This window comes from Vulpes vulpes, chromosome 15 (assembly GCF_048418805.1).
Source record: "Vulpes vulpes isolate BD-2025 chromosome 15, VulVul3, whole genome shotgun sequence".
Taxonomy (NCBI): Eukaryota; Metazoa; Chordata; class Mammalia; order Carnivora; family Canidae; genus Vulpes; species Vulpes vulpes.
In genome coordinates, this window is record NC_132794.1 from 36,608,460 (window position 1) to 36,627,169 (window position 18,710).

Below are 18,710 nucleotides of genomic sequence, written 5' to 3' on the forward strand. Positions count from 1 at the left end.
AGCCTCCCCCACGCCCCCTGCCATCTTTCCCTTTTGCTGCTGAGAGCGTTCGAGAATGTGCTGCAGCTGGTGCGTGGGCAGGTGCAGCCACCATCTGCTCTCGGAGTCCGAATGCGCACAGGAACTTCGCACCCAGGACCTGGCCCAGGCCCCACGGATTCCAGAACCTGCCGGGGACGTGGCTAACCCCGCCCCCTCGCGGTGGCGATTGGCTGAACCGTTCCTGAGGGCGAGGCGCGGTCAAGGCGGGCGAGGGTCTCCCCTGTGAAGTCGGGGCGAGACGTGTCCAAGGAGGTGAGACCGTGGGAGGGGTGTGGACGGGGGCTCGGGGGCTCCCTGCCCGAAGGGTCCTTGAGAAGCCTGTTTGTTTTTCCCGGCGCTTGTCTCCACCCACCCCCTCCTCTCATTGGCCAGGCCCGGGAGGCGGGTGCGCTCCCATTGGCCGGGGGGCGGTGTCTGTCCCTGGCCAGGGTGGGGGCGGGGCCTCCGCCGCGCTGAGCTTGCCCTTGTGTCTGGTGCTCGGTAGAGCTGCCGCCACCGCTGCCGCCGCCGCCGCCGCCGCCGCCGCCGCCGCCGCCGCCGCCGCCGCCTCCGCCGCCGCCGCCGCCGCCGCCGCCGCCGCCGCGGGTGCCTCTGCTGCTGCTGCAGCTCGAGCATCCGGGAGCCGCCGCCGCCGCCGCCAGCGCCAGCGCCGCTTCCACCGCTGCCGCCTCCCCTCCCAGGACCCCGAGACACCCCGAGCGCGAGCGGCGGCTGCTGCTTGCCTGCGCCCCCTCTGCCCCCCCCCTTCCGTGACCTGCCCACCCTGCAGCCCTCGCCTGCACCTTCTCCAACACCCCGGGTCCCTGCACCACCTGCTCGGGCAGCCCCGGCGGGCTCTGGGACTTGCGGTGCGAGCGAGGGGAAGGCGAGCTCCGACCCGGTGCCTGCCTGACGGGCTGTCGCGGCTGCACCAGCAGCGGCAGGAGAAACTCTTTCGCCCACCGCAACCCCGTTCTGCGGGTGCTTCGCAGCTGCCGCTTCTGCTGCCTCCAATCCGGGTCCGAGGGTTCGAGCACCGCAGCGGGGACCGAGGGTCCAGCGGGCGCCAGGAGGACGCCGGCGGCCCCTGCGCTCTGGGGCCCCCGTCACCAGCATCTTCTCGCCCCCTCGTTCCTTCCCAGCCCTTAGAGAAGGGACCATGATTTGGAAACGCAGCGCCGTCCTCCGCTTCTACAGCGTCTGCGGGCTCCTGCTACAAGGTAATCCCCGCCCCGCCGCGGGGAGCATCAACTTCACGCCCATTCCCCATCATCCCCACTCCACCCCGCATTTCCACTCTGCCCCTTCCAGTCCCCTCGTCCCCGGCGATGTGCACCCCCTCCCCCCACTCCCCGGTGCGGCAGGGGCAGCGGCAGTTGGCTCCAGCCCCTCGGGTCTCCGACGCTGGCTCAGCCTTGCGCTCCCAGCAGGCAGCCCCGTGCGCGGCACCTTCCGCCTTTTCATTCACCTGAGCTGCCTCCATCCCTCACTCAGTCCCCGCCAGCAGCACCCCCACCCCTCCCACGCCTTTTGGCTGGCAACTTGTGCCTTCTCTGAACATCACACCCTCCCAGCCACCCCCACCGGCCACCTCCCACATCACGCTCCTGACCGACCCTCTCCATCCTTGTCATCGCTCTAACCTCCCCCTTTTCGGGTCGCCTTCCTCTTTTCTCCTCTTCCCACCACCACCATATCCGTGTATCTTTAAAAAGTGAGTGAGAGCCTGGGAGCGAGCTACCGAGCCGGCGAGAACAGCAGCAGCGGCAGCACCGTGTGCATTGCAATAACATCCCCGGGGGGCAGATGTGTTGTGAGACGTGTCATTCACCTCGGAAGGGAGAGGAGACTGTCTGGGATTTAAAAGAGAGAGCGAGAGAAAGGAAGAAAGAAAAGAAAAAGAAAAAGGGGGTAAAGAGAGAAAGAATGAATCAAGAAATAAAAAAGGGAAAGAGGAAGGGAAAAATTAAAAGACTCAAAGCTACTTTATCAACAAGCCTGTTTTTTAAAATTAATCAGCCTGTGTGGTTTTCCTTTCTTTTCTTTTTCTTTTTTTCTTTTTTTCTTTAAGCAAATAAATCTATGCACCTAAGCAGTTACTTTACTGCTAAGGGATTTCCGCTCGGATTCCCGACCTCTCTATTCGCTCTGCTCTCTGCCGCTTCTTTTCGTAATTAATATTGTCCTTTCACGTGAAATGTACGAACCCCTGCGACCGCGGTGGGGGGAACCGCACAAAACGCTGTTATTATGCAAATCACTGGGTTTGGATGCAGAGCGGCTGGGGAACTGGGGTGCACTTTTCCTCAGATCCTCTCTCTTGCAGGAGGAGGAGGGGGCCCTGTGGAATGGGAGGACGACGCTGGTTATGAAATGAATGGCCATGTACGGAGTAGGAGTGGTGGGGAGAGCACACTTTGGGTGGTGAGGCGGGGGCGGAAGGCCAGGGCTGGGGGGGCCGGGCAGGCGGGCGGAAAATTGTTGCTTTTAAGAGAGGAGTCATATAGGGATGCGGCTTGAGTGAGATACAGGAAGGATGGATGGGAAACGATGGACTATAGGATTTTCAAAGCTAGGTGACTCTTGATTTCTTGCTAAATCTTTGCCCACCTCTAACCCCTCTGTCGTCATTTCTGTAGTTGTGGGAAGGATAAGTTGATCAAATTTATTTGTCCCTTGGTAAAAGGAATCTGGAAGTAAGACACAAGTAGACCGCAGGCGTGCAAAACCCAATTGGCCTTTGGAGGATTTAAATGAGGTCAATGAACCATCTTTCAGCAAGTTCTTGGAATGCATCCTGCCTCCTATCCTCCAGGATATGGACTGGGATGGATTTTATTTATGCATATTTATGATGTGAAGGAAAACAGAGTGGACAGAATTTTTCTGAATTAACTAACTGACCTTGCGGAGGTATTTCTTACCATCTTTTTTGTGTTTTATGTTAAATGTAAATTCCAGATATGTCATGTGCCAGCATCCCCGAGACAGCCGGCAGCCTTCTCCCTGCTTACGCTGCCTCGTCCCATTTCCCACCGTTCGCACTCCCACCCTCTCACAAGTACCCCGGGAGGCTGACACACCACTTAGGTCTCTAATCCATGCTGAAACGTGTTCCTAGATACCCTATTTCACCTCTCAGTAACTTGCATTTCTCAGATCTGCGTGTGTGTGTGCGCGTGCGCGTGCACGGGCGTGCGCGCGCGCTCTACGCCGGGTAGTGGGAGTGTGATGTGGGGAAATCAGTTAATTTGGTGATTGCGATGAAAATTCGACACCGCTGGATGTGTTTTCCCTGCCAATCTGTGCGTGCTGGCCCCGGCACGTCATTGCACACACTGCTGGGCTGGTGTGAGATTATTTATTATAGAGCATGTGGGCAAAGGACTGCACTTGGGGGTCGCCTCCTCTGCCTTCAACATTTCCCATGAATTGTCTATTCACTGCACTGCAAAATAACTGTCTGCTGGTGTCTCATTCTCTCAGCCTGGAGGAGGATTTACTCTCTCTCTACCCGGAGAGATTCCATCAGCTGCATTCTCTTTTATTAAGAACACGGGTCTCTTTTATTAAGTACGTAAACCAATTATTTAAAAAGTGCTGCTTTTCACAGCAGATTAGAGGTGGTGGTGGAAGGGGTGTGGGCATGCCAGAGAAAATGCACCACTGCAACCCACAGCAGCACCAGCATCAGGTCCAAATATATAAATAAATAAGCGTCCTCTACAGCAACCAGGGAGAAAGCACCAGCCCAACAGGGTCTGTGTACTTATGAGCATCTTAGATCAGGCCATGTTAATACACCAAAGGAGAGAAGAGGATTTAAAAGGAAAAAAAAAAAAAAACTAGAGCGGGGAGGGGGTGCAAAGCACCATTGGATTGTCGTCTCATGTTTATGGCTGCCTCACATTGATCAAACACTGCTCCACAGACACATCGCACTTTGTTGATATTGTCAGTTCCTGCTCAAACAAATTGCTCATGCCTTCCTTGTTTTACTCTTGGCCAAAAACATTGCTTCAGGGTTGAGGTTTATGTTTCTCCCACCATCCTACACTTTTATTAGGACTTGGTTAGGTTGTAAAATGAAAAGCTTTATTTCCTGGACACAGATTAAATACTTAGCAGGTCTTTCCTTTCCATGTGCAGAGAAAGAAGGGTGGCGGCGGAACTAGTGAGCAACTAACTGATTTTGGCTAGAGGGAGTCTGTTCTGCCTGCTGGTAGTTATGACTAGGCAAATGCTATAGGCAGTCTACAGCTTCTTATTTTTAGCTTTATCGGAACTATGGTGGTGTTCTGTGACTTAAGTAATACTGATCAATTAATTTAGCATCTCTATTATTATCTCCTTTCTTGCGCTATGCCTTATTTTAGACAAGAAGACTCATTTGAACGTATCTTCTCTGTGTTTTACATTGTCACCAATATTTTACTCTTTCTGGGAAGCAAAATCAACCTTTTGGCTTGTTAATATGTAAAGTTAATGAACCAGTGGTGAGAATCAAGTCAATGGTAAAATAAGTTAAAAAAAATAATACTATTCTAAAAATCTACCATTTTGTCTTCAGTGGATTCTTAGGAAATGAAAATGAATCATTAGAAGGAAATAAATATGTTTCTGACCAAAGCACAACTCGGAATGTATAGACTACTTAGATAACAAAATTTGCTTCTGTGTTAGTTTATGGGGCATCCTTTCTTATTTTCCTCCATCATAGGCAGGGGAAAAATCTGGAATGAGGGTACAGAACAGTTTAGAGAAATGAATTTCTTTAGAAGGAGGCATGCAAAAGCTTGCCACCTGTAACTAAAACCTCTCTTGGTTACAGAGCAGATCCAGTTCAATTGCTAACCCTGGCTGAAGCTGTGTCCCCTTTCCATGCCTGAGGGGGCACTGCAAAGATGGAGACTGTCTTGTTTAGCACAAGAAAACGGTCCTAGAAAGGGCAAAGAAGAAAGGACAAAATATAACCAGAAAATAGACATACATAGAGATTTTGTTGAGAACTTTGTTTCCTTTTTAGAGTTAGTCTTACAGAAAAACATATCCAACACAAATACTGGGATTTTAGTGTTTGGTTTTGTCTTGTTTTATTTTCCATGAGATATTTTGATAAATGATCTGTTATTTTAGAAAGACTTTCAAATTGAAGGTCAATTGGACATGCATAGTACTTGCCTCAGTGAATACACTGAACATAAACTTCCCCTTACATTTTTAGAAAGTATATTATAAAGTACAAAATACACCTACATACACTTAATAAAATACTGATAACTTAATGCTTCTTAAAAGCCTCTCTCTCCCATTCATTTCCTTCTATTTGTAATAGCCTTAGTCTTGTTGAGCTCATTTCTTATGTTGAATGCAAGAACCGTATTCCTCCCTTTCTTGATTAACAACTGAAACTTTAAAGAGTAGAATCTGTACATAAGAGCCAAAGACTATGATTTAAGTGGTCAAACCCCAGACACTTAGTAATTAGGAAAATCTCCCTGCAAATATGGGGAGTCTCTGGGCAGATTTTCTATCAAGATATGGAAACTTACTTCATTGTCTTCACCATTTCTACAACTATTAGAACTGTGGGAGCATAACATGACCAAAGTAAGCATTGATTGAGAGGCCTCTTTCTGCTTTCTCCCCTGGAAGATCAGATACTTGAGAACTATTTGCCCCACATTGAAATAGTGAGATGCCATTTTTTTAATGAAAAAAATTACTTGAATTACATAAGGAGCAAATGGAAGTACAAAAATGCTGGAAGAAATGTGAGCCATGCATTTTAAAGTGACGTAAAATCAATATCAAATAATATTAATTTTCTTTTTAAAATGAGAAATCTATGGGGTATCAGATGATTGAGACAAGTAAGGTTTATTTATTATGAAGGATTTGGGGTACATTAATAATATAAATAGACCTATCCTATTGATGTTTTATTTGATAACACTGATGTGCGTTCCACGAGATTTATTGAGAAGGCGTCCTCATTTTAATAGGCTCGTTTAACAACCTTGGCAAAACCACCCAATGTGTAACAGCTGGCTGAGTAGGCTGAGGAAGTGGTGAGAAATCACAAACTAAGGAAGCCAAACTCAAAAGCTGAAGTTAGAGTTCTTTGTGGAATTGGCAGGTATTGGTTTTTTGATCCTCCTAGAACAGCTCTAGTGCCCAATGACTACTAAACTTAAGCTTCCTGAGGGCAAGCCCTGAGCCTTTGTTATCTGTGCAATCTTCTTATTCTCAATTTAGTAGGTACATAATAAATAGTGTTGGCATGAATAGGTATGTCCTAATGGAATTAAGTAGCTGCATCTCTTCATAATATGTCAGCACTTAAACTTTGTTAAGTGATGCCACAAGAGTTAAACATTTTGTAGGCTGTATTGGTTTAGCAAACAGTTTTCCTGTAGAAAACTAGATAGCAATGGCTGTTGATATGCATTTTTAAATGAATACAATCTGATCAGTTGTTCTTGCCATGGCACTTTCCTCCCCATTTTTAAATTTTTTCCTTGATTAAAAATCCCCAGTATTCTGCATTTAGATCAGATCACCAATTCATTTCATGAAAAATGGAAGGGCATGATTATAATTTACTGATTTAACCTAAAAATATTTAAAAAGACAAGTTCATTGCCAACATTTTATTTGAAAATGTCAAGCGTTTTTGGAGTGCAGTTCTGTAGTATCAAAGAAAGGCATCTTCTGCAAATTCCTCTTGTAAAGAGGTGGGTGAGGATTAACCTAGAGCTTGTGGCAGCTGAAGCCCCCTGCTGTGTGATGATGCAAATGGCATCTCAGGCCTAATGTGCTCTGCAGCGGCAGGCGAACACACAGGAAAGCAGTCATGTGGCATGAGCGACATGGGAAGTCTTTTCAGAGCTTGTGGTAGACATGAACCATCCTTCAGTTTTTTTATAACCAGAAATAACCCAGAGAGTATTTCTAATCATGTGAGCTGAAGACAAAGCATAAGAAAGAATGAGTGGGTATTTTGTTTGGAGATTAATGTAGTAAATAAATCTAATAAAATTATCAGTGTTCTCACCAGATACGTGGTGAATACTTTATTTTCTTGCAAACTATCAGAGACACAGGCCAGTTTCATGAAGACAAATAGCAAAGTTAAAAATAGGATTTCTATGCAGTTGTTTACATGTATTGGACCTTATAAATATTGGGCTAGGAAATATTGTTAAATCCTCTTCTTTTAGTGAGTAAGGAGTCAGTCCTTTGTTGTTGTTGTGAGGTTTTATTGCTTATTATTATTGTTATTATAGCATCTCTTGTATTATGAGAATATAGTGGTTTTAAAAGAAATAGACATTAACTGTTCAATGTGTATTCCTGCAGTTAAGTATTGTGAAGTGGGATTTCTGTTAACATCAAATCAGTAGAGAAATTTCCTCTCTGAAAGGTATTATTTATCACAGGCAAAAGCAATAAATAGGTCGCTTAATAAAAGTAATAGTTCTGGACCAATTGTTACAGGCAGCCTATAAGGGAACCATTTCAGATAACAGAAACTAATGTAGCTTTGTTTATTTTTATTCCATTTGCTAGAGAACAAAATAATTGCACATACTATGCATATTGATCTTTACTTAAGAAATGAGCCCAGTTGGTTCTGTTAATGTGCTCAGTAGGTTTCTTTAAACAGATATGAAATAGTTATCATTTTAGAAGTATGTAGTATGTTTAAAAATTATAAAAATAAATATTCTGCTTAATTAGGTATCAGTTAAATATTAATGTCAAAATCAGAGATGTAATTGTTGGAAAAGGAAATATCCCTCAATCATTTACTCTCTCCATACACATATATACAAGTTTAAAGTACACAGTTATTTTTTAGAACTGAAAGGTACCTTTATAATTTGGGAGCTGTCAGGGATGGGATGTGATGTGAGGAAAAGGCAAGAGTTTGTTTTCTTTGCACTCAGTTATTTTCTCTTACCCTTTTTATGAGGGTTAAAAAGTATATTTTTGAATAAATTTTCTTAGGCTTTAACAATGATTAGCATTTCCCCTTAAAAACACACAAGCAAGATATACAATTTCTGAATTTGTGATAGAGCTGAGCATCTATTCTGAATCTTCTTTTGTGCTTATGAAACTAAGTAATGAGACCCTTCCACTACATGAATAGACACAGGGCTGAAGTTGTAAAGGGATCTGCCTTAGAGAGGGCTGGCTACTAATTATTTACATTCTATTTTAGAGGTCTTTGAAGTAAATATTAAGACAGTCATTATTCAACATTTGATATAACTCTAAGTCAGCAAATAGTTTTTACTTGAATCTTTAAATTATCTTTCAGCCACTTGAATGCTGAACGGGAAGCTCCAATTTAGTCATAAACAGTTATTCTGGGGGCTAGATGCAGAGGTCATTAGAGATTAGAAAATAAAAATAAGGAATCATTTGCTTTGAGAAATAAAAAATCTTAGAGCTAAGTATGATCAAGTAGTGCAAATCACTTCACATTAAAAAGCAACAGTTTTTATTGGTCAAATTGATCCCCTAACAATTTTATGTTTTTGATGATGGCTTATTTACAGTAACGGTGCACTCATTGTTTATCTAAAGTCATCTTTGGGAATAGAGCAAGAAAGCACCTTTCCTGACAAGGATGTGCTGCCAACTGTTAAGTGTATAGCTGTTATATTGATTCAGTATGATTTATAAAAAACAATTTGTTCTTATAGAGAAATATTTTTGGCTTCTTTGTTAAAAGTGTTTGCCTTTCAAAATGCAAGTGACTCCCTTAAGGTTTACTTAAACATCCAAACTCAAATTTATAGTGTGTAGAATATATTTTTACTCTCTTAATGAATTCATATTTTACATTAGCTTGTCCTCTATCCCCTCTGGGGGAAAATGCCCATGACACCTACATATCTTCCATTCATTCTCATACCTTATATGCCCCCTACTTTCCAATCTTAAGTAGTAGATTTAGGTTGAAAAGAGAGATGGTTAGAATATTTGTATTAAAAAGCAAACAAAAAATATACAATAAGCTTGTCTAATTGTCACTCCTTTATTGCTCTCTATTTTCTATTTTGAAGTCTGAGTAACATAGTAACTCAGCTTCCTTTGCACTGTCCAGGAATATAATATCCTCCCAGTCCCAACCATGCTCCTAACCTGAAAAGACCTATTAAAAGTAATTAATGAGGAATGAAGAGTGGTTCAAGAAAGGGAGATTTGCTAAAGCCTATGTGCTGAATACGTACAGTTTGGGTGATTTTCCTTTTGACCTCCACAATGCATACCCCAATGTTTTAGCAAGGATAAAACTCATATAATGTGCTTTTACTTGTTTTTGTTATTGCTATTATTGCGTTTTGTGAGAGTTCAAACTCCTTACTTTCATAATAAAATGGCAAAAAGGAGAGGCAAGGAATGTGAGTCAGCCAGCCAAACACACACAGAAACGCCTGGCAAAGCTGACTAAATTAGCATATGCTAGGGTGAGTATTTCCCTCTGTTGTTACATAATCCCTTTCTAATACGAAATCGGTTCTCATACTTAACCCTTTCAGGAGGGTTGACATTCTCCCACTGTTATTTTGTTTATTTTGTATTATTTATTTTCTCATGAATTGTGTAAATCATCTATTGAGGGGCTTTTATGTCAAATTCTTCCCCCCCCCTTCAGTGTTTCTGTATACAAATGTTCCATTCTGTGCCCAACTTCAGGATTCAAGAATCAACTTTTCTATAGCTTTCACTGAGAGGATCTAATTAGCATTTTGGGCTCTCTTTACCCATGTGCAGCTTTCTTTAGAAAATGTATTAGTTCTATGAGGTTCCCCTAAGGATTCATAATACTCTAGTTTGTTACATGTACTGTGTAATTCAGTGTGCCTTAATTATGCACGTGGCCTCATTTCAAAGCCTTTTCAAGGATCATGTGGGATAGAACAGGGGTCTGGCTGTAAGTTCACTGTCATGTATTAATGTGTAGGTGGTATTCAGAGAAGGATGTTTCTGAAGGCAATTATATATCCATGACTCCAGTATAGCAAGCAGTTACATTCTACACTGACTAGTTACCCTGCCAAGGCAGAGTGAAATTCACCATTGTGATACATAATACAGTATCTGTTATTTCTAAATAGTTCTTTGGCCTGGGAATGAAATAAAATAATGAGTGAAAATGTGTATCCCTTATCTTGAATAGGGATTGTTCCTTTCACTCTCTCAAAACAAGAATCAAAAATTGTTCCTAAATCAATACTCTATTCCATAACTAGTCCATTAACACATTTGCTGTGGTAGGATCTTGAAGTTACGCTGGTTCTTATTTGAGGCTATAGATTTTTAGATAGTATTAATTGCCTGCCACTGCATGGGCTGCCAAATGTCAGTGCACTGTCAAATCTGAGACATGATTTTTTTCGATTTTTGTTTTGGATGCAATTTGGACAACTGTGAAACTATATAGGGACATTGAACCCAACAGAGGAAGAGGAGAGAAAGAGAAAGAAAGACAGATGTTTTTTAAATAAGGACTTCATTTGTGGAGGGATGGTTATAAGAATTGGCTCATTTAGTACATGTCACCACTTATATGGAGGATATTTTCCTGCATTGCACGAGTTTGAGGGCATACTTATCTTAATTGTACCTTTTGACTTGCATTGGCCTATGTATCATATCATCAGAAAACTTGAGTTTGATTTGTAAGTACACTTTTTTCTTTTATTTATGACTACTGCAATAAAAAGCATATTGTATATACTAACTTTTATATATACTAACAATTTTAACCAATTTTTGTTTTGTTATTTTACAACTGCAAATTTGAAGCCACATTATTATTAATGATAGTTTAAAAAAATACTGGTCTCCAGTAACTCACTGGAGTTTTTTATTAAGAAAAATTTTGACCAACATCTGATGTGTTTAAGTAGACAAAAGAATGCCATCTGCCCTTGATATTTGAAACATTTTATTTTGTCTATGCTATGATCTATATAACCCTTTTGTGTATTTTTATTATAGTATTTTGAATGTTTGGTATTTATCTGTCTGTTTGTTTTACTGGATTATAAACCCATAAAGTACAGGGTCTTATTCTTCATTTTATTTCAAGTGCTTAATCTAAGGTCTGGTCTGTGTCTTTTTTTTTTTTTTTTTTAATGTTTTCATTCTACTGATTGATTAGTTCTCTTCCAATCCATTTAATCCTGACACATCTCTTTAATTGGATCCAAATAATATTTAAGTATTTATGTTATAACTGCCAAAGTGCCAATACACTATTCTGAATAGAATAAATATTTGCAATGAATGTTTATTCGTATTTAAGGTACAGAGAGAGTACAAAAAAATGGCTACCAAGAAACACAAACAATTCTGAATAATGACATACTTCACAAAAATATGAGACCATTGCTTTCAATTATTGCAAGCAATTCGAATTTGCACTGAAAACATTCATCTCATAGCTTTGAATCTCCCTGATTTCTCCGGGCATCATAACCCCTTGTCTTTTTTTTTTTTTTTTTTTTTACTTATTAAAGATTTCTATCTGTAGCCCTCCAAATATTCCTGATGATGGCTTTAGGTAAACATGAAACCAAATCATCTTACTGTTCTACTTAGAGTAGCCAGTATTTCCGGATAAATGTATGAACAAAGAGGAATTACAAACTGACCTTGATCTGCCAGATTATCAGTGGGGACTGACCTGCTTTTGTTATTGCCAAAGCTGTGGAGTAGATGTTCTGGGAATCGTCTCTGAAGTATGGATTCAGGGTGCATTTCACTTAATTTGACTTGGGAAGATTACATCCATTTTATTTGAAAGGCCTTTTAAAGAAAATCCTAAATATTGTGGGGTTTTTCTTGATACTTAGTCATACTTCTGCAATTGAAGACACATGTTTGCTGTGGTTGAATTTGATTTATTTCCCTTTTAGCATTTTGAAAGACCGTGGGTGGTAGGATGGGAATATTAACTGCTTTTTGAAGAGAATTTAAATATAGTTACTGGGAGCTGAACACCAAGGGAAAAAAGACTTTCTACAATTCGTAGTGATTTTAATGCCACATAAAGTGTTTTAAGAATGCTTTTTCTTAAAAGTCCCAGTGAAATATAGCTTTTCTTTAAAGTCATAGGGTTTTTCTTCAAATTTAGAAAATCAATTTCTTGATATCTTTTGGATTTTTAACTGTTTCATGACTTTGGGCATCTGAAAAGGTATTATTGACTAGGCTAACTTAAGATTTACCTGACGGAAGGTGCTGAAATCACTCTATCATCGTTGTGTAGAAATGCACATTCAGTAAATAAATATCCCAAGCAGATTAAACTAGTTCAATTTATTAAATGTTGTTACCACTTTATGGAGTTGATATTAAGAATTATATTCACCCATAGCTGCTGTACTTAGAATCTTCTTTATGTTAAACTGTGACTGTCAATGTGATGCAACAGCTGCAGAATAACCTTCTAATGTGGCTTCGGTTCGGCCCTTACTGACTGACTTTACAGAGCTTAGGGAATAAACAGGAAGGTAGCTTCAGAAGCAGTTTTTGTTGACTGTTTCCCTGTTATGGTGAAAAAAATATTATAATATGTTACTGAATTTTTATTATACAGAGAATATTCTTGTAAATCCATTTTTAGAAGTGACATAATTTTTTAATGTGTAACCACTTAATATCTGAAACACTGGAAATGTGAGGAAGAGTTATACCTGTTTATTTCTCAACAGTTTTAGTCATAATGACCCTCAGAAAGTGAATTTTTAATTTGATAGAAGGAAAGCATTTCAGGCCAAAGTTTTTGTCCAGAGTCACCAAATTAAAAACAATATCCGTTATATTCTTCAAAAGAATACTGAACAATGTCTTTATGGAAAGACCTGATGCTAACTAGCATGAAAATGAAGTGTGTTCAGTAAAAATTATATATTTTTAATATATAAAGTTATATATCTAGTTTTAATATAAAAAACATATCTTTAAAAGGCCAAGTAAAATTTACATATGATAGTTTCATGCCCATTGGCCTGCATTTTTTTCTTTAAACATAAAAATGCTATGGGTGAGGTAAGACTAAGGGTATTTTGAAACTTCAATCCTCCCTATCCTTTCACTTCCGTGGAATAGCTAAGATGAAGGTATTGATACAGTGATAAGTTCATAGTTTTTTAGAGATCTAATAGAGTTCAGTAAGGTCAGATTTACTTTAAATCTTCACTTCGCTTTACCGAATTTTATTGTCTATACAAGTACAGACGACCAACAAAGCAGAACAGATTATCCTTGAAGGACAGGACAGCCTGAAAGTGTATTTTGTAATACCACAACTTTGATGGATGGGTGTGGACAAGTTGGGAAGACAGTCTTTTTATCATTTAATGATGGTCTTATCACAAGCCAATAGTAAACTTGATCAGGTGTTAGAGATATTTCCTCCGAAAACTTTCATATCATCTTGGGGGACTAAACAGAAAATGAGAGTAACTTGTGACAGGGGAGGAGGCATGAATCACAGCCCTGATCCTTCAGGAGAACATAAGCAGCAGCCATGCCAAACTACTGCTAGCGTGGAGGCACAGTAAAGACTCTGGCCTCGTGGTGGTAGGTTCTATATTCTGTACAGCGAAGAGATATCACTGGAATAACTCAAACTCTGAATTTTGGAAGTGCCCTGCAGCAGCAAGACATAATGGTAGGAATGAAAAGGCCTCAGTTCTCATCTACACCATGCCACTATTTTAGAGACCTTGGGCGAGTTACTTTCTTTTGCTTTCTTCTTTTTGTGTGAGGGGGAGGGAGAGGGAGAGAGGAAATCTTAAGTAGGCTCCATCTCCAGCGCTAGCCCGATGGTGTCTTGATCTCACAACCCTGAAATCATGACCCCAGTCAAAATCGAGAGTCAGATGCTTAACTGACCGAGCCACCCAGTAACCAAGCAAGTTACTTCTGCAGTTTCTTCTGTAGACTGAGAAACTGGAATCACATTCATTCTTTGGTGATGGGTTGTAGAAGAATATTATGGATGATTGAAGACTACAGAAATGGCATATTTCTTTTCACTTTCCACCTAAAAATAGTTTGTAACACAGTGTAACATTCACTGTGTAGTCTTAAAAAATACCTTTTACTAAAATTTAATTTTTTATATCTACCCGTGCATTATTCAGTTAAGATTTTACACTGTAAAGAGATTTTTATTCTGATACATATGTCTACATAAATTTTAGAGCTTTCTGTCTCTGTCAATGAGTTTTATAAATTAGTTTTGTAGTCATCAGCCTGAGCTTGGGTCATACATGCCTTTCTCATGAAATTATATCCATAGATCAACTTCAAAAATTAGTAAATTTTTGCTGTTAGTCCTTTATTTTTTTTTTCTCTTTAAATTTTTTACTTAAATTCTAGGTAGTAATACAGCGCAATATTGGTTTCAGAAGCAGAATTCAGTGATTCATCACTTTCATACAACACCAGCTCTCATTCCATTAGCCATTTTTATTATAAGAAAATAGACTGTTTCAATTTTAAATTGAATTTTGTTTTTGTGCATTATTCAATGTGTACATGTGTAAATTTCTATAATCATTTTATTCTTCATAGGCTTTGGTTTTCTTCAGCATAACTTACTCATTCACTGTTTCATTTTTTTAAACCAATATCTACTTGCAGGCAGTGTTTTAAATGTTAGATATACACAGTAACAAGGTGGAAACGGTTTCCACCCTCATGGAGTTTATAGTCTAGTAGCTGAGACACTAGTTACACAAAAATATGTAACACCCTAGCTTATTTTCTAAAATAAAAAATCCATTTCTATAGTAATATGTTTTCAATAGCTACCTAATGTGGATGTATCAATGAATATATGAAATCACTGATTTAAGAGCATTACTATAAGCCTCACTGAGCTTTTAACATTTTTTTTTTTTTAATTTAAGTTTGGGCTAAAGAGCTCTCATTTCCTCCAGTTGTTTATCCTGAAAACATTCTCAGTATGATTCCAGTTTCTTTCTTTTTTTTATTAATACAACTTGAAAGAAGCTGACAAGTGAACAAGAAATATTCAAGCATGGTCTATTCTAACTGATTTGTTCAAGAGGATGATTCATTTAATTTCATAAAGGCTCAGTGGGCCAGAACAGTAGATGACCAGGTCAGCAGAGGGAATGTAGGGGAGAAGAGGTCTGTGAGAAGGATCTATGTAACAAGCAACAATATTTAGTTTTTTAGAGCTGAAGTTCTGCTTGAGCAATTCTGATGTTACCAGTGACAGTCATTTAAAGAGCTGCTGATGCCTCAGGGAAAACATTTTTAAAGTGTCCTATCCAGAAACAGTGCTCCTTATACTGTGTCATATATATTAAAACTCTGTCCCTTGCTTATATTACAATACTACATTGTGCCTGATTAAAACCTGTGCTACTAGTATATGGCTTCTCGAGACTGCCAATGAAATGTTGTTCTTGAAATCTTTCCTCCTGCTCAAGCTGCCCTGAATATGGCTGAAATAAGAATCACCTGATAAATAAAGCTGGAGAATAGATGAGAATACCACTTAAAAACTTTAAAAATAAAATGAATTTTATATACAATTGTGTGAAATGTTGGAATATGTAAAATAATATGAGTGGGATACAAATATTCTCGATATCTTTATATTATTTCTTTTAATATTTAACTTTGATTGATGACCTCAACATGCACATGAGGTCATATTCCTGACAGGTCGTATGGTGTTTTTATATTATTATTTATTGTCCATCGGTGTCCCCGGGGTAGATGATATATATATCTTGTAGTAGATAGAGTAAAAAAAAAAAGATATATACTTTTGGAAATCATAATGGTGGTGGTCAAGCAAGTACAGTTAGTCTACTTAGAGATTTACTTATCTGGATTACAGAATGCAGTACCTTGCACAACTAAAAACCTCAGCTTAACTGTTATCTTTAATTTTGCTTTTTCTTTTAAATGAAACGTTAAAATCAAAGCAATTCAAGTAAATGCTCTGTTGCAGGTAATAATTTGCAAGCATATAGTTTTATATTAAATGACTTATTTTTGAGAGTATATTCAGTTCTCTGAAGTAAGTCAGAGATGCATACATATTTTAAACTTTTATATAAAGAACTAGGTGGTGCTGTTCTGTCATCTTTGTGTCTCAGTGACTTCTTAAAACACTTTCATTAAACACTTTCATTCAGTAAGTGCATTAGGTAAGATACAGTATTCTATTAGCATTACTTTTTATTAACCAGCTAAGTTTATATTGATCTTACATGTTTGTTTTCAGCAGTATTTTCATACAGCAGAAAAAACTTTCTTCTAAGCAGTTAACTTTTATCATAGTGTACAACTTCCCTTTTTTTTAACATTTAAGATAATCTGAAATCTTTATGTTACTATGTGCTTTAAAAGGCTCTATACTTGGCTATTTCATTTGCCAAAATTCTTACTATTAATTGAGTCAGAATTTAAAGTGGTAAAATTTTGTACAATTTGAGTTGATGTCATATCAAAAAGTCATAAAATACAGAAGCCCAAGGAAAACATTTTCATTATTTGAAATACTAAAAATTGAATTAAGCTTTAAAACAAAAGAAATAAGATAGATTTCCTTGAAAAGAAATTGTTTGCTTAATACACTTCTCTGTAAGAAAACTGACATAGGTAGGCTGTCAGTTAGTGTTTTCATGTTTCAGGATATCATTAATTGTGACTTCCGACCATCTTGTGGTACCCAATAGTCAGATATAAAAGAGCACATTTACTTGAAACTAAGTAGCAAGAGAATTACTGGTCTGCCCATGTATACTTAGTACACTGGTGTCTCTGAGGTATATTTTCTTGCTAAGAATTATAGCTTCAGATACCTTTAAGTTTAGAAAATACAGATAGGAGAGAACTTAAAAGAATGGCTTTTTTTTTTTTTCAAAAACTATCTCATGTTATATACAAGCGATTGTAACTTATGTTTCTTAATGACTTTACAATACTTTTGGAGAAGAATATATCATATAATTTATTCTCCAATGAAAATCTGGATATAAATAAAGATTAGTATTTCAAGAGTTCTACCCATGTACCTCCTTGTGGAATCACAGTTCTATAATTTTGACTGGGGACAAAAGTAATTTCTGTCCTTCTTGATTTCTCATGTAATAAATCCTCCTTGCTGCTATTTACATCATAAAACATTTAAGTCTTACCTTAATAGAAAAGTCAATGTTATTTAGAAAACTTCTTTTTCTGCTATCTCACGAATCTTTTATCAGCGGAAGACAGGATCAATACAGAATCTCAGGATGGTTCCGTGGCATGTCATCTTACAATGCAGAGATAATCTCTGAGATGCACATCTTTTAGACTAATAAACCTAAGTGAAAGTGCTCTTAGACTTCTATGCTCATGTCTGGCCTCCTGGCCTCATGAAATAAAATAGAAGTCACAAGTATTAGGATGAGTGCCAGTGGGAAAACACTTGTCAAGTAAGAGTTCAAAATGGGTGAACTGTATAAGGAAAGGGAGATTATTCATGCAGGAGGAATGTCTTGATTTTCTATCAATTTTCCTAAGAAGGATTAGGTAACTTCCACTGTATACTGCCATGACCTTAAAGTGTGAAAAAATAGAAAAATTAAGATTATATAAAAAGTCAGTATTTATATTTTCAGTTTTAATTCTTTTTACAAAAATACAGTACCTAGGTTTTTGATACTATCATTATGAGAGTAAAGCTTAGACTAGACAAAGAATTTATGGAAGTTATTCATAGATTTGCCATAGCTACATATTCAAAATTATGCAGCGTTTTTATGATAATAAGTGATCCACTTTTTGAAAGTTGGCATGCTGGCAGTGATAGTAAGAAGACATTAAACTTTAATATGTTAGATACTAGATTTACATTATGGAAAGTTAAATGACACCATCAGCAAGCCCAATGCTTTTTAGATAGCCTATTTTAAAAATATACCATACTTCAAATAAAGCATGATATTTGGTGAAAAAATACCTAAATCATAATATTCCACAATTATTTTCCTTCCAGAATACAGAAAGTCTTAAATGTCAAAAATACAAAAATGTACATTGTAACTTTGGTGACCACTTACTTTTTTGGAAGTAAAATCAGAAGGGAAGAGAGTAATACATTTCTGGCAGTATACTTTCTCCTTGGACTGAGGCTCCAAAATTAATACCAAAACTACTCCATGCATTTTTTGTCATTTCTTGTGGTCATTATTTCTTGGGTAGCTGATACTAAAAAAAGAAGGCTTCTTTACAATTATTTTTGACGAAGATTAATCTCAGACAACCTAGTGTCAGCTATTGTCTATCAGTAATCAGTGACAGCAAATAGACTATTTGGCATGGCATTTTTTGGGAGACCCTCATCTTATCTTTCCAAATGCTCCTTTGGAAACTTCAGTAGAGGTTCATTTTCATCTTGCCACATTTTATCAGTGATGAAAGACGTATGTCATGGATCTAAAGGTGGTTTTTCACTTTAAAAGTAAACTAAAGAAAAACAACAATAAGTAAGGCATTTCTGGATTTATTTTGCTATCAGAGAAGATAGTAGAATAGGTGAAAAAGTGATCATTATGAGAATGAAAACAACAGTATTGTGGAGAGGGTAGATGTAGATCTTTTGCATCTTTATCCATAATATGTTT

The 18,710-nt window shown here is 38.6% G+C and overlaps 1 protein-coding gene across 4 annotated transcripts in view; it reads left to right on the plus strand.

Moving 5' to 3' along the window:
* Window positions 1-524: 524 nt before the first annotated feature.
* Window positions 525-18,710, plus strand: part of CADM2 (cell adhesion molecule 2) — a 1,056,396-nt gene continuing 1,038,210 nt past the window's right edge. Inside the window, exon 1 of one of the 4 annotated variants that reach the window (XM_072738161.1) lies at window positions 525-1,241. In XM_072738161.1, coding sequence (XP_072594262.1) covers window positions 1,181-1,241 — 61 coding nt within the window. In that variant the 5' untranslated portion in view covers window positions 525-1,180. The remainder of the gene's footprint in view (window positions 1,242-18,710) is intronic. The other 3 variants (XM_072738162.1, XM_072738159.1, XM_072738160.1) reach the window with 3 other exon arrangements.